This window comes from Zonotrichia albicollis, chromosome 13, assembly GCF_047830755.1.
Source record: "Zonotrichia albicollis isolate bZonAlb1 chromosome 13, bZonAlb1.hap1, whole genome shotgun sequence".
Taxonomy (NCBI): domain Eukaryota; kingdom Metazoa; phylum Chordata; class Aves; order Passeriformes; family Passerellidae; genus Zonotrichia; species Zonotrichia albicollis.
Genome location: NC_133831.1, coordinates 18,009,562 through 18,023,875, shown reverse-complemented (window position 1 = coordinate 18,023,875; position 14,314 = coordinate 18,009,562). Strand labels below are relative to the sequence as shown.

Below are 14,314 nucleotides of genomic sequence, written 5' to 3'. Positions count from 1 at the left end.
CATGTCTGGTATAATGGTAAATTCTGACAACATTCAACAGAAACCTCTTGGGGACTAAACTGTGAAAAACGCCAATCACTTATTTTTAAAATTTCAAAAGTTTAATAGTAATAAAATGGTTGTAAAAATAGTAATACAATTAGAGGAATAATAATTTGGACAAATTGAATTAGGACAATATGAGACAATAGAGACAAAGAGTTACGGATGTTCGGGTACCTTTTCTGGGCAACACGAGCCCAAAAAAGGACACACGTTAACTAAAGATGAACGTTTACAAACAATAGCCTGTTGCATAGTCATACACTTCAGACATGATGCATAAATTCTGTTCAAATACAGGATTCTGTCTGGTCATGGTAAACTTCTTCCTTTGAATCCTAACAGCGCCTTCAAGGCGGGAAGAAGTTCGTTTCTTCTGATAAGAGGGCAATAAATTCTTTGAAAGATTTAAGTGTCCTGTTTTGCTGCAAGTCCTTTCTTTAAGAAAATATATAGCCTAGTTTCTATTTTAACATTTTTTTATAACTCAAAACTATATTTAACACACTACTTACGAGAATTAGTACAGCACTGGCGTTTGGGAAAGGGGCACGGTGACAGCATTGGTGTTTGAGGAGCGGGCACGGTGCTGCTGCTGCAGTACAGCATTGGTGTTTGGGAAGGGGGCACGGTGACAGAATTGGTGTTTGGGAAAGGGGCACGGTGACCGCATTGGTGTTTGGGGAGCGGGCACGGAGCGGTTCCATCGGCTGTCGGAAATCCGCGGCAGCCCTCTCGTGGCCGCTGCTGTTCCGGAGTTACTGCCTTGGCTTTAATCCCCGCCAGCCCTCCCTGTCACAGCCGGGAACGCGCGCAGTGGCCTCGGGAGCAGCGCTGGGGATGACACAGGCCGGTGTGTCACATCCTGATCAGGCGCTTGCTGTGTAAGAACCGGCCAGGGCTGGAAGCAAAGCGGGGCTGCCCGGCGTTCCAGAGAATGTCGTTCTGTTAGTTGTGGGCTGGGGTTCGTTTATTTGTTGTTGATTTTTTCCTTTTTTCTTTCCTTTTTGACGGCGCTGATTGTTGGGTGCTTTTACATTTTTTTGCGGCTTGGCCGCTTCTCTCCGAGCGCTGTGCATCCGCTCTCGGCAGGGATGGCAGCCTGCCCGGCCGCCAGGCTGAGCGTGGAGCGCCCGTTGCCGGCCGGGCCGGGGCGGTTCGTGGGTTCCGCCGTGCCGGACGGGGGAGGCTCCGGAGCGAGCGCCGCCAGCGCGGGACCGGCTGCGGAACGGCCCGCGCTCCAACGGCCGCAGCTGCCGACAGCCAATCAGAGCGGGGCGCTGCCTGACGACGGCCAATCAGAGCGGGGGGCTGCCTGACGACGGCCAATCAGAGCGGGGCGCTGCCGCCGCGAGCCAATGCGGGCGCGGCGCTGGCGCCGGCAGTTGCCCGGGAGGTTTGAAGCCGAGCGGACGGAATGGCGGAGCCGGGACCGCAGGGGAATGGCCTGGACTCGCCGGTTGCCGCTGCCGCTCCCGTCCCCGCTCCCGTCCCCGGCTCCGGCCCCGTCCCGCGGGAGCGCCCCGAGCAGGCCGAGGGTACGGGCTGCGTGTGCCTGCGGGCAGGGAGGGCGCGGGGAGCCGGCAGGGCAGCGCAGCCAGCGCCCCGCGGTCGGGCGGTGCCCCAGGCATGCAGCGGCGTGGAGGGGGCAGGAGGGCCGGGCAGGTCTGGCCGGGCTGCTCCGCCGGGGTTCGGGTCCCCGCGGGCCGCGCCCGGGCAGGGTAACGCCCGCTTGGCCGGACGTTCCTCGCACCGGCCGGACCCGTGGCTGCACCCCGGCTCGGGCCGTGGGCACCCTGCTGGAAACGAGAGCTCTGGAAATCAGCCCTACAAATCAACTCGAGAATGTGGTGGAGGTTTTTTTTCCTGCTAATGGTTAAGTTCTGGTGCGTTTCTCAGTGCCTACCACGGCGCTGCAAGGGGCAGCCAGGAACGTGTGTGGGTGTGAAACGCTTCCCCAAGGGTCAGTTCGGGCGTGCTGCAGAAGGCAGGTTCAGGACAGACCCTGGACTGAGCAGATCTTTGGGAACAGGGTGGGTGAGTGGTTGTGTGACAGTGTGCGGGGTTTGCTTTATTCCCGCTCCTCCTCCCAGATCGGCAGCGGGAAGATGCCGACAGTGACTGCAGTGCTGACTCCCGGAGTGACTATGGCAGCCGGGACAAGCCAGGGACTACTTTGGGAAGGACTGTGCCAGACGGGAACGTGCTTTTCCCGGATATTTTTTACACCGATCATCTTTTGTTCTATGAGCGATTCAGCGCTTACCAGGATTACATCTTAGGTAAGCAATTTTTTCATACAAAAATAAGGTAGCGTTAGTTTTCTTGTAGTAACTTTAAACATTTCAGTTTAAATAAAGTCAATTGTATATATTAAGCTGTGAGATACTTTTAATAAAGGGGACTGGAAAAGATACAGTGTCCTACCTGCTTATGCTGTAACCTCAACTGCTCTAGCTGGTGGACCAGGAGGCAGCAATTTTGATATAAGTAACTAAAATGTGAATGACTGAAAGGCAGAACTGTTAGTAAGTAGTGGATCCTGTGCCTTATTTTAGCTTGTCTTCCTGAATTGTTTTTGTGTATTGTAAATCTGTTTACGATACGGCAGTGGCTATGTGTTTAATGTCATTGTATTTTAGTACTATTCTGTGATCATGAGCATAACAGAATGAAGTCCAAGTTTAGAAGTGGTAGAGGAACATTTCAATAGTGTTGACTTTCATTCTGCAGTGATCTGGAGGAGTTTCCTTCCAGTGCTTGCATAAATGTGGTGTCTTCACTTTGTTGTAGCTGACTGCAAAGCCTCTGAGGTGAAGCAGTTCATAGCTGAGTACCTGGAGAAGGTTCTGGAGCCCTCGGGCTGGCAGGCCATCTGGCGCACCAACGTCTTCGACGTGCTCGTGGCGGTGAGTGTCTCGCTGCTGCTCGGGCATTTGTCTGCACTGAACACAGCTGACCTCTCTAACAGACTGTCTGAGTCTCTCCATGTCCAGGTCTTGGATGTTCAAACTGGCAGTTCCATCACCTGGTTGAGGAGGGAAAAACTTTTTAGTCCCTCAGCTCTTTTCTGCCCAATTAGTGACAACATGGCTTTCACTGGCCCGAGCTGTCTCTTTGGATTGTTTGTATCCTGTGAGCACTTTGAAAAATGACTCTCAAAAGAGTCCCAAAGGGCTGTGAAGTATTGATTTGAGGATATTGCTTTTGGCCTTTTTTAAAAACAGCAGCACAAAAAAAAAAGGGATGGGGAAAATCAACTTACTGGCCTTGTTATGAGCATTATGAGGGATATGAATGAAATTTTGCATATGGAAAATGCTCTCTAGTTGTGGAGTTGTGAGAAGCTTGACACTTCAGCTGAGGAGATGGCCTTGGCTGTAAGGTGCCACTTGTGTGAGGTCGGTGGGGACCAGCATGGCCCTGACTGAGGCACATCCCGTTCCCCTCCCTGAGCTGGCTCTGCAGTTCTGAGGGATTTCGGGGCTGTTTGTTCCCACAGGTGGTGGATGTGAATTTCCCAGCCCTGAAGGCAGTTGTGCAGCTCAGTGAGCCGTTCCTGTGCGAGTCCCAGGACAGCAGCTTCACCCTGGAGTGCATGCAGGAGCTCCTGGAGCTGAAGGAACATCAGATCCTGCTGCAGGAGCTGTTTGTTGTGTATGATGAGTCAGGAGGGTTTGACCAGACAGCACTAGCCATAGAGCATGTCAGGTAGGACAACTGCACCCTGCTGCTACCCAGTGGGCTCTGTCCTGAATTCTTGGGCCATGCTGGCAGCCCCACAAGCCAAGCTTTCCAAAGTCAATCTGATGACTGGTGCTCTGAGGAAACTGCTTTCCCTCTCTTTTTCACCCCAGAGTTCTTTGGACTGTATCACCTGTAGACTAATACACTGTTCTTTCTCTTCATTAACATTTTTTCTGGATTTTCTCTTTTTCTTATCCCTTTGTTCTTTATGCGTTTTGCCTCTTCCCCTAAATTTGCTCTTTAGGTGTCTCTTCACATATTCTATTTTTTTCTTTTTTATCATCTGTCTCTTTTCCACTTCCTTTTCTTTCAGGCACTACATGCTGTTTGAAACCTCTCTACAAACAGGCTGTGGGACTGGACAAAAACAGCTAAAACAGGAGGAATGACTTACATTGTCAGAAGGAGAGCTTAGCTGAAGGGTGATTGGCCAAAACCAAACAGCCAGAAAGCCTCAGAATCTGAACAGTGTCAGTCTTGCTTTTCAAAACCAGGGCTTAGCTGTTCACTCCCTTTTGAGGAAGTAGAACACAGGTTATTATGAATTTTGAGCTTAGACACACAAAGTAAAACTCTTTATGCAGGCAAGCAACAGGCAGGAAGGATGACTGTGTGTACTGAGCAGCCTAAGGGACAGTAATGTGAATTTTTAGAGAGAGGTGAATTCTCAGCTTGGTTACACTGTGTTTCCAGTGCTGTATGCTTTGCTCTCCTGTGTGATTTAACACTTTGCTTCCAAAGGTTTTTCTACCGCTGTATTTGGAGGACCTGGGACGAGGAGGAGGAGGATGAGTTTGATTACTTTGTGAGATGTGTTGAGCCCCGACTGAGACTGTGAGTGCTACACCTTGGCTGTTCTTAGGGCAGAACCACTGGAAGTGTCATGTGGGAACAGGGACTCACAATTAGGTGTAAAAGCCCCTGTTGATTTGTAAGCCAAAGCAAGTTTAACAGCATTCACTGTCTGCTGGTCAGAATCGTGTATGGAGAGATCACAACTGAGGCTGCCACTTGATTTCTGAGCCTTGGTGTTCCATCAGATGGTGCCCCAAACCCAGCAATAGTCATCCTAACACTCCTCATATGAGTTTAATCCTTATAAAAGCTGGCATGGGATGCTCCACTTTAACCTCTGGGCATAAAATAAAAACCACAACAGAGCTGAATGTAAACAAAAACTTGTAAATTGATTATTATCCAGAAGGAATGTGTGTGAATCTTTCTGTTATTCTAGTAAAGGCTTAGATATTATCTTCTAAATTGTTACTGTTTTTTTTTGGCTGTACTTATGCCTTTTTTTTTAGGGTGAGTTTCTGATAGTAGACAGTCTTTCAAGGTGGGTGGGCAGCTGTTTGGAAACTAAAATGTTTGTGTCTGTTCAGATTGTTTTGGTTTTGCTGCTTGAAATAAAATGGAGCAGTGTTGATGTAGACTGCAGAGAACCTTGACTGTAGTAACTGATGCAGAATCCTCAGGCTCTCTCCAGCCTCCTGTTGGGTCTGTGAGGATTGTGCATGTGCCCTGTGCTGACCCCTTGCTCTGAACTGCAGGCACTACGACATCCTGGAGCACCGGGTGCCTTCTGGGCTGGTAGCTGAGCACCAGAACTTGTTATCTCAGTGTGAAGAGCTCTATGAGAAGTTTTTAAATGTGAGGAACAGCATATCAAGCAGTGATTCAGACTCAGAAGCAGAAAATGTTTCCATGGTGGAAGGACTAAAATTGTATGAGCGAGTGGAGCACATAAAACAAAGGCTAAAAGTGATTGAGAATCCCCTGCTGAGGTAACTGGTGGGTTTGTGCAGGGAGGAGGCTCCCGAGGGGAGTCACAGAACTCCGATGAGGTGGGGACTGAAGGAGGAGCTGTTGGCTCTGTTGCTTTTGTTGCAGGTATGTGTTTGGTTACCAAAAATACGGCAGCCTCCAGGCTAAAGGACTGAGGTCAACGGGTGCCAAGGTCATTCATGTTGTGCCCTGGAACATGAAAGCAGATCTGCTCCAGCAGCTGACAAGAGACAAACTTTGCCCAGAATCTTGTGGAGCCTTAGAAATACAGGTGCAGTAGCAGGAGTTGTCTGTCTGCTAATAGTTTTTCCTCTCAAGAAACAATGTGGAAAGATAAGTTAGTTTACCACATGCAAGATACTACAGTGGTGGGATTGTTTGGTCAGTTAAAAAAAATTACTATAATTTAAACAGTAAGTGGTAAAATTTGTATGATTCAAATAATTCTTTCAATTCATTTGTGCCTGTTGAGTACTCCATACAAGCAGCTTCCCGTGTGTAGGAAATGAGATGAACCTCTAATAACTCTACAATGAAACACTGTAAGGCATGACACTTAAGTTTTGAAATGCCCATGTCTCTTGATGCTGCTGATTATGATCTAGGGTTTGAAGGAAGAAGCATAGTCTTCTTGCTTTGGTACTGTGTAGGAAATACATTTATTTTAGGAGCAGCCATGTTTAGTTTTAGTGAATTCAGACAAGACTTGCTATTTCGGCAGTTTAGAAGAGGCTGAATTCCTTGGACCCAAGTGAAATGATTTGCTGTGTTCTGATCACATTAATGAATTACAGATTGCCAGAATGGAGCCATGGGGAACGTCCTGGAGTAACTATTAGGCTATAAATCTGATTTTCTGACTTGGCAACTGAAGAAGTGCTCTTATTATGCTTACCCTGGAATTTGCTGGGAAGCAATAAATGTGTAGTTTTTATTTACTATTTGTTATCCTTCAGTATGGAATCCCTCAGTAATGTTTGTTAAGGATATCACCCTACCCTCTTTATCAAGGAACAGGATCATGTGGGCACTATTTACCACTGTGGTATTTGAACTCTGTTTGGGGGTGACTCGCACCAGGAGCAAACACAGCAGTATTCAGACTCACTCTGATCTACTTGCTGAATTGTTTGGTTTTTTATTTTCTTAGATTTCTACCTATCTACTTTTTCATGGCAAATTCATGTCAAATCACTTAGGCACAACTGAAGTGTTGGCCTGGAACCAAGTCCATAGTGAAGTTTGCTTTGGGGCATGTGCTCTTTTATTTGTGTGTGCCCCAGTTTTTTCCTGGGGGAATGGATGTGACACAAACATCCAAGTCATGTGTTAAGACTGGTTTTGTCTGCAGAGAGCTGAAAGGGTTTCTTTAAAGCAAAAGCAGCAACATTTAATTGAAAGCAAGCTCTACAGGCATAAATGCATCCATTTTTCCACATTCTTTGGGAGCTGATTGGTTTTTTTTGTCTTTTGCAGTTTCACCGTGATCCCCTGGCAGCTGTGAGCGCCTGCTATGAAGGAGACACAGTCATCATCTGTCCTGGCCATTATTTTGTGGATGGCATGTTCTCCATTGCTGATTCAGTAGAGCTAGAAGGTAGCAGGTTTGCTAGTCTTAAAGGTCCTTAAACAAGCAAATGGAATGTCTTAAACTGGCTCTGTGTAAGGATTTACTCTTTGCAGAATTTACCAGGAGGTTTTTTCTTCAAAGTATTCCTGTTTCTTCTGTAGAGCTGTGCCTAATGCAGGGTGGAGCGAGCTGTTTAATGAGCTTCAGTGCAGATAAACTGCAGATTTTGCTGATTGATAGCAAATTCATAATTTCCTCCTATTTGTCTGTATAAATGGTGATTATATAGGTAATAGAGAGGATTCAACAGAAACATAAGGGACTTGTTGGTTGCAACAGTGGAAACAGAGAAGTTATTCTGAGAGGCTTCTACTAACTTGGGAGTGCTTGAGAAATGTCCTTGTTGTTCTCTGAGTGTCTGGGTGTGCCTCAGGGCAGCCTGAGCCCCAGGAGTGCAGGGGCAGGAGGTGCAGCTGGGATTTACTGATCCTTGCTGATTTACCAGGGGGAGCAGGGGCTGCCAGCCTGGCTCTGCACTGAGTGAAGCACGTGGGTGGAGGAGGCAACTTTTGATTAACACGTTTTTTTTTCTGCAGAAACAGAAACAACAGATGTGATTTTAGGATTTTTCTTGCAAAATATTTGTGTTTTAAATACTTCTGCTTTGCCTAGGATATGTTGCTGTCTCTCCCTCATCATTCTTGATTTCTCAGTGTATCCCTTTGCTTTAGGCAGGCACACACTGTTGCAGTGCTACAGTCTGTTTATCACTGGGCTTCTGCAGCTGTTCAGACACTTATTTAGTTGCATTTTTATCTTGTCAAAGCTTCTTAATGAGAAGAAGGCAGAGGGTTTAATTTCCTGCTGTTCTGGACTTTATTTTTCTTGCCCTTCTTGTTTTATGAGTCATTTTCTTTCCTGCCCATCTCCAGTGTGTGTTTGATTTATGCAGACACACATTGTGATAACCAGTGCACCTGCAGGACAAGGGACACAGATAAAGTGCTTTATTTATCTCAAGAATGACATTGTTCTGAAATTATGTGTGGTGCTATTTATTGCTTTTCTAGCTTTGAGGAAACTGAAATACAAATGGTGCTGTAGCACACATTAAGGATGAGCTGCTCTATTTTAAGAAGCAAGGCATATAAATATGTATTTTTAGTTCAAACCATGCTCTGAATAACAAGTGCTTGTCAGGTATTTAATCTTCTTATAAGGACTCCTGTTAGATAGGGAATTATACCAGTAGGAGCAGCTAGGAACATTGGAAGTAGGAGCATCAAGACAAACTCTGCTGGCACTAATCTGAGCAGCTGGCTGCTTTGGTGGCTTTTTTGGGATGGAGGGGTGACTCCTGAAAGATGTCACTTTGCTTAGTGGAGCTTCTATTTTTTCCCAGCTACTGTGCAGTCAGTAGTGAGGTTGAAAGTATGGAGATTTATAAATCAGGGAGAAATAAAACCTTACAGGAACTAAATAAAGTTAAAGCAGTAGCAGCTGCAGGAAGTGATACCTTCCATGCCAGACAAGAAGGTGTTGCAGAGGCACCAAAGAACTTCCCTTGTGCTTGTGCCATGGCTGAGAACCTGCAGCATTGGCGGTGACAGTGGCACTGGGTGGCAGTGGGTGACAGAGGCCTTTGGCTGCTGGCACAGCCCTGCTGGGCAGTGAGCAGCCCTGGGCAGCAGGTGAATCTTCATTCCAGAGCTGCCTCACAGGTGAGGTGTCAGGCAAGCTAAAGGCACTTAGAGAACTGCAGGCACTCTGCAGACAGTCATTCCTAAAACTCCTGCTTTGGATAACAACATCTTTCTGTAGTGGTGAGAAGTTAAACTTGTGCTGTCCTGTGCTGCTCTCTTTTTACATGCTGGAACTGCCCCATGCCACCTCCTCTTCAGGGGGGACCATAAATCAGTGGCAGTGGGAACAGATTTCTGAGTAATATAATGTGTTGAAGTATCAATCACTTAACTTGAGATTAAATGGCCTGTCTTTAAAACTTTCTGCCAACTCTTGTTCAAAGCTTTTTATTTTCATTTTGTTTTTAACCTTTCTACTTGCATGTGGCACTGTTTATTTATTTCTGTACTTGGTTAGAAGCTGGCATCCTGCTTGGGCACTTCTTATCTGTGTGTGCTTTCAGCAAATGATAGGGCTCGTGCTGCTGTAATGGATGTGGCATTATTGCTTTCCTTATCATGATTCTTGTCAGTGACAAGCAATAAAAGCTTTACATGCTCATAAATTTTCCTGTAAGTGCTTAAATGCTGACAACTGTGGATGGTTTAGTAAATCAATGTTGGCATGTGCTTGTGAAAGCTGCTTTTTAAACTGAATTAATCTGGAAGCTTGTGCAACACAGGAGCACTGAATTTTCCCCCAAATTCCATGTAAGTAGGGAAGCTGAATGAAGCATGCTGACAATATCAATCCCTCTGCACTTTTTTTTCCCCTCATGTTGTGGTGTGACTGCTTTTTCCCTCTGTGTTCTTGGGAACCTCTGCCTGCTGTGGTGAACTTCCGTCCTTTGGGAGCAGACTGGAGATGCCTGTGTGTCCTCAATTCCTGCATTCTGCTGCTCTGTTGGTAACTTTTAGGAGTGAGAACTTTGGCATTGGCAAAAGTGAGCTCAGTTACCCGTTTGTTCAACTTTCTCAGATAACTTTGCATTTTGTTGTGTGCCATTCAAGCAAGGTAACTTTGGAGTTTAGTTTGGAGTTCCTGTACCTTGGCACAGAGGGGATGTAAGGTGTAGCCTGGCCACTTGTTGAAAATCCTATTCAAGGCATTAAAACATCAAGCTTTAAACTTCTGTCGTTGATTTAAATGTCTGTTATGTCCTGAGCACTTCATTGTCACCAGATGTTCTCTGAGCTTGCATCTCTCACTCTGCCCTTAGGCTATGGCCTGCCCGATGATGTCGTGATAGAAAAACAAGGGAAGGGAGACAACTTCTTTGACTGTACAGGAGCCAACGTAAAGATCTCCAATCTGAAGTTAGTGCAGCATGATGCTGTGGAGGGGATTTTAAGTAAGTGTAAAAGCATCTTGATTTTTTTGTGACTCTTTAATAATTAGTGTTAGAGTTAAAGCTGGGACCCAGTGTTGCAGTTTGCAATATTTTGTTAAAGAGGAGCCCTGCAGGTATACGTATCAAGTCTTCCTCCCTCTTTTTTTTAACTTGCTCATGATGCAGAAATCAAAATAATTTCTGTTTGTACTTTCAAGCTCTTGTAGTTCTTATGCTTTATTCTTCTGCTGGGTTAAGATAATTAACTTGCTCTTGTGCTTTTAAGGCAGCCTGACTCTGAGTGCAGCACAGCCTGTGTCAGGCTGCCTGGAAATGGACACAATTGTGTGCTCAGAAGAGCCCCCATGGCAATGCTCAGCTGTAGCTGAGCCAGCCAGTGCTCCAGTGAGGAGCAGCACAGGCTGTAGGAGTGCTGTAGAACTTTGTCTGCAGCACCTTCAAACTGACACTCAGCTAAGTCTGGGTTGTATCCAAGTTTATTGGCTGTGGCCTTGTCTTCACAGAAGATGCTATCTAATACTTCTTCTCAACAGACATTTGGGTTTTAAACATGTTAAAATGTTTATTAACACTTGTATGCATATATTTAATATCTTCTGAGTCCAAAAGTCTCTTAGGAATGCAATGAAAAAAATTATTGCTGTCATCAATAAAGAAGTAGTCAACCTGTAAGACAGATCTCCAACCAGGGCTCCCTTGTAGCAGTGTCCCTGCTTAGACCAGAAAAGCAGCATGAGTTCAAACTGCACATGAGCAAATCACTGAATTGAACCTGAAGTGGATAAAATGGAAATATCACACGGCAAAGCTGCTGCAAGGCTGTGTGTCTGTAGGAGGGGTTTGTCTTTGCAGAACTGGTTCATCCAGCAGTAATTGTTCCTGTGTATGTAGATGTGCATCATGGGAAAACAACACTGGAGAATTGTGTATTACAATGTGAAACCACTGGAATAACAGTGAGGACATCAGCTGAGCTACTGATGAGGAACTCAGATCTCTATGGGGCAAAGGTACACACTCATTCTTAACTTTGGCTTATTTCCCAATTTAAAATAAAGGTTTCTCTTTGGAAATAGTGCAGTCAGTCACAGGGTGGCCTGTGTTGCTCTGGAGAGAACCTTTGCAAATTCATTTTGGGCAGCTACATGTTACTGAATCAAGATTGCTCTCGGGGGTCTTGTAGCCTCTTACCAAGTCTAGTGAAGTGTCTCATGCTCATTTGTGTGTGATGATAGCAAAGTGATGCAGTTACTGGGGACATCTGTGAAATAACCATTGCTGCATGGCTGGTTCATGTCCTGCAGCACTTCTGTAGTGATTTTCTCTGGTCTCTCTGCCCATAACTAGTTTTCTCATTTCTGTTTCTGCAAGTGAAATGCCCTTTTTGGACACCTTTGATTTTTACAGAGGGATGATAAACACAAAAATGGACCCTGATACTCTTTGGGTATTTTAAAGAATGATGGAACTTGAGGTATTGAGAGGGAGACTAAAGCACAAGAAAGTTCAGCAAGGCTGTTCAGCTGCTCCTGAGCAGGCCTTCATGGACTGCTGCCCCGTGCTGTGGGGCCTCAGCCTTGAGTAATGCTGCTTGAGATGGGGAACAAAGCTGTGAAGCTGGAGGGGTGACACAGTTTTGCATTGTGAACACAAAGATTTGCCATGGAGTGGTGGAGTTCAATGGAAAATGTGCCTGAACTCGTTGTGAACTGCTACCAACTGTGTCTTGTAGGGTAAAAATGTGCCTAAACTCCTTGTGAACTGCTACCAACTGTGTCTTGCAGGGTGCTGGTGTGGAGATCTACCCAGGAAGTGTGTGCACCCTCCTGCACAATGGGATCCACCACTGCAAGGAGGGAATACTGGTCAAGGTGAGTCCCAGTCACAAGGTACTGGTTTGCCAAAAGCTAATTAATCACTGCTGCAATTAGTGCCAGTAGGTTTGGGTTGGCTCAGACCCTGCTGTGCTATGCTGGGACTCTTACCTGTCACACATGATGCTGGCCTTGCACTTGTCTTGATCCTTGCTGGATGAACTAGTTCTGCAAAGACAAACCCCTCCTACAGACAGCTTTGCAGTCTGGTATTTTCATTTTTATCCATACCAGCAATTACCTGGTTTTATTTCTTATCTGCCAGGAGGAGAAAATGCCTTTCACTATGTCTCCTGTGTAGGCAAATAATCCTGCTCTAGCTAATACAGAGAACTGATTCTACCTAAAAGATTTTTATGTCCCTATTGCTGGACATGACATGTTAGATTTCTTTTGTTCTGTAGAACTTCTTGGATGAAGTTTATGAGGCTCCCAGGATAACCATGGTTAACAATATGATCCACAATAATGAAGGATATGGTGTGGTCCTGGTTAGACCAGCAGTGCCCTCTGAAATGAAGGATGCTTCAGCACAGGAAACAACAGGTACTTTTCTTTCTGAGAAGAAACTCCTGAAACTACTAAGTCTAGGTTTTTGGATTGCATGCTTCATATACCCAGGTTTTTGGATTGCATGCTTCCTAACTTTGAAATTTGTGGCTGTCATGAAGTACACGAAGTACCAAAGAGTGGGATGAGTTGACAATGTTATGATTGAAGCAAATTAATTCCAGGATTTTTTAATGGTGTGGCTGCTTTGCATGACTGTTGATGACATTCTGTTTCCTGCCTTAGGGTGCACACAGCCTACCCAGGCAGGTGCTGAGGCAGCCTGTGCAGAGGGCTCCAGGCAAGAACAACCTGGATGTGTAACTGATGAGTTGGAGCTTTGTAAGCGAGCTCAGACTTCTGAACAAGCTGAAAACAACTCTGAAATTGCAAATGTACTTTGGGCTGCTTCTGCAAAGAAGAGACAGATACACAGGAAAAGACTGAGTGAACTGGGATTTACAGAAGCTGATGACAACTTAATGTCACAGGAAATGTTTGTTTCTGTTGAAGGCAATCAGTTCAAATGGAATGGGAAGGGAAGTTTTGGTATCTTTTTTTTCTGACTACCTTGCCTCCTGCTGCCATTGCAGTAGGATTTGTACAGTTAGGTCACATGCCAAGAGTTGTGTTATGGTGTTATGCTTTTATTACCCAAGTGTAATCCCTATTAAAGGACTGGGGCTTAAAACTCACTTGGTTCTTCTGTCCATCTTCTCCACACCTTAAATCTCCTGGGTGAGCTGCCTTTGTGATGCACACGTAGTACTTCTCTTGCATTTCATTTTAAGCCTGGCTGAGCTCTTGACCATGTCTTGTGTCTGTTTTTAAAATCAGTTTTATTACCAAAGGGTCAGGTTGGAGGACCCACAATGTGTCATCTGGTCTTACCTCCCTGCTCCAGCAGGGCCATCCCAGAGCTCGTGGCACAGAGTTGTGTCCAGGATTGTTGTGGAATGTCCCCAGTGAGGGAGACTGCACACCTTCCATGGGCAGCCTGGTCAGTGCTCGGTCACTGCCCAGGAAAGTTCTTCCCCATCAGTTCCTGTCTAGTTCCTCTTGTTCCATTGCTGAGAGCCTGGTCTGTGCTCTGACACCTCCCTTTGGACACTGACAGGGATGGAGTTCCTTCTCAGTCATCTCTTCTTGAGGCTGAGCAGCCCCAGCTCCCTCAGCCTCCTCTAAGCAGAGCTGCTCCTGTCCCCTCACCCTCTGTGTCACCCTTGGCTGGCCCTGCTCAGGAGCTCCATGTCACTCTGGTACTGGGGAGCCCAGCGCTGGGCACAGCACCGCAGTGCTCCTCACCAGGGCTGAGCAGAGGGGCAGGGTCACCTCCTTGAGCTGCTCAGTGCTCTTCTCAAAGCCCCCAGGATCCCGTTGCCTTACAGGTGCCCAGTTTGTGGTGATTGGGATGGGGCTGGGCTGAGCCTCATCCCCAGTGGGCACAGCTGTGAGCAGCACTGACAGCAATGAGCCATGGAGTGCCCAGGGGCACTGAGCAACCACCAAAGGGAGCAGAGGGCACACAGGAGCAGGGCATGGACAGTGAGGGGCACACAGGGGCAGGGCATGGACAGTGAGGGGCACACAGGTGCAGGGCATTAACAGTGAGGGGCACACAGGTGCAGGGCATTAACAATGAAGGGCACACAGGTGCAGGGCATTAACAATGAAGGGCACACAGGTGCAATGCATCAACAGGAGGGTATAAAA

The 14,314-nt window shown here is 46.4% G+C and overlaps 1 protein-coding gene across 2 annotated transcripts; it reads left to right on the top strand.

Moving 5' to 3' along the window:
• The first annotated feature begins 892 nt into the window (after positions 1–892).
• Positions 893–13,296, top strand: SHCBP1 (SHC binding and spindle associated 1). Of its 2 annotated transcripts, none has more exons than XM_074551155.1 (13): positions 893–989; positions 2,136–2,324; positions 2,836–2,951; positions 3,545–3,753; positions 4,531–4,623; positions 5,340–5,573; positions 5,680–5,845; positions 7,051–7,171; positions 10,047–10,178; positions 11,070–11,188; positions 11,963–12,049; positions 12,457–12,598; positions 12,848–13,296. In XM_074551155.1, exons 1-13 carry the CDS (start codon positions 980–982, stop codon positions 13,165–13,167), a joined length of 1,938 nt encoding a protein of 645 aa, XP_074407256.1. In that variant the 5' UTR covers positions 893–979; the 3' UTR covers positions 13,168–13,296. The 2 variants fall into 2 exon arrangements, with proteins under 2 accessions (XP_074407256.1, XP_074407255.1); XM_074551154.1 differs by lacking the exon at positions 893–989 and adding an exon at positions 1,390–1,580.
• The last annotated feature ends 1,018 nt before the right edge of the window (positions 13,297–14,314 follow it).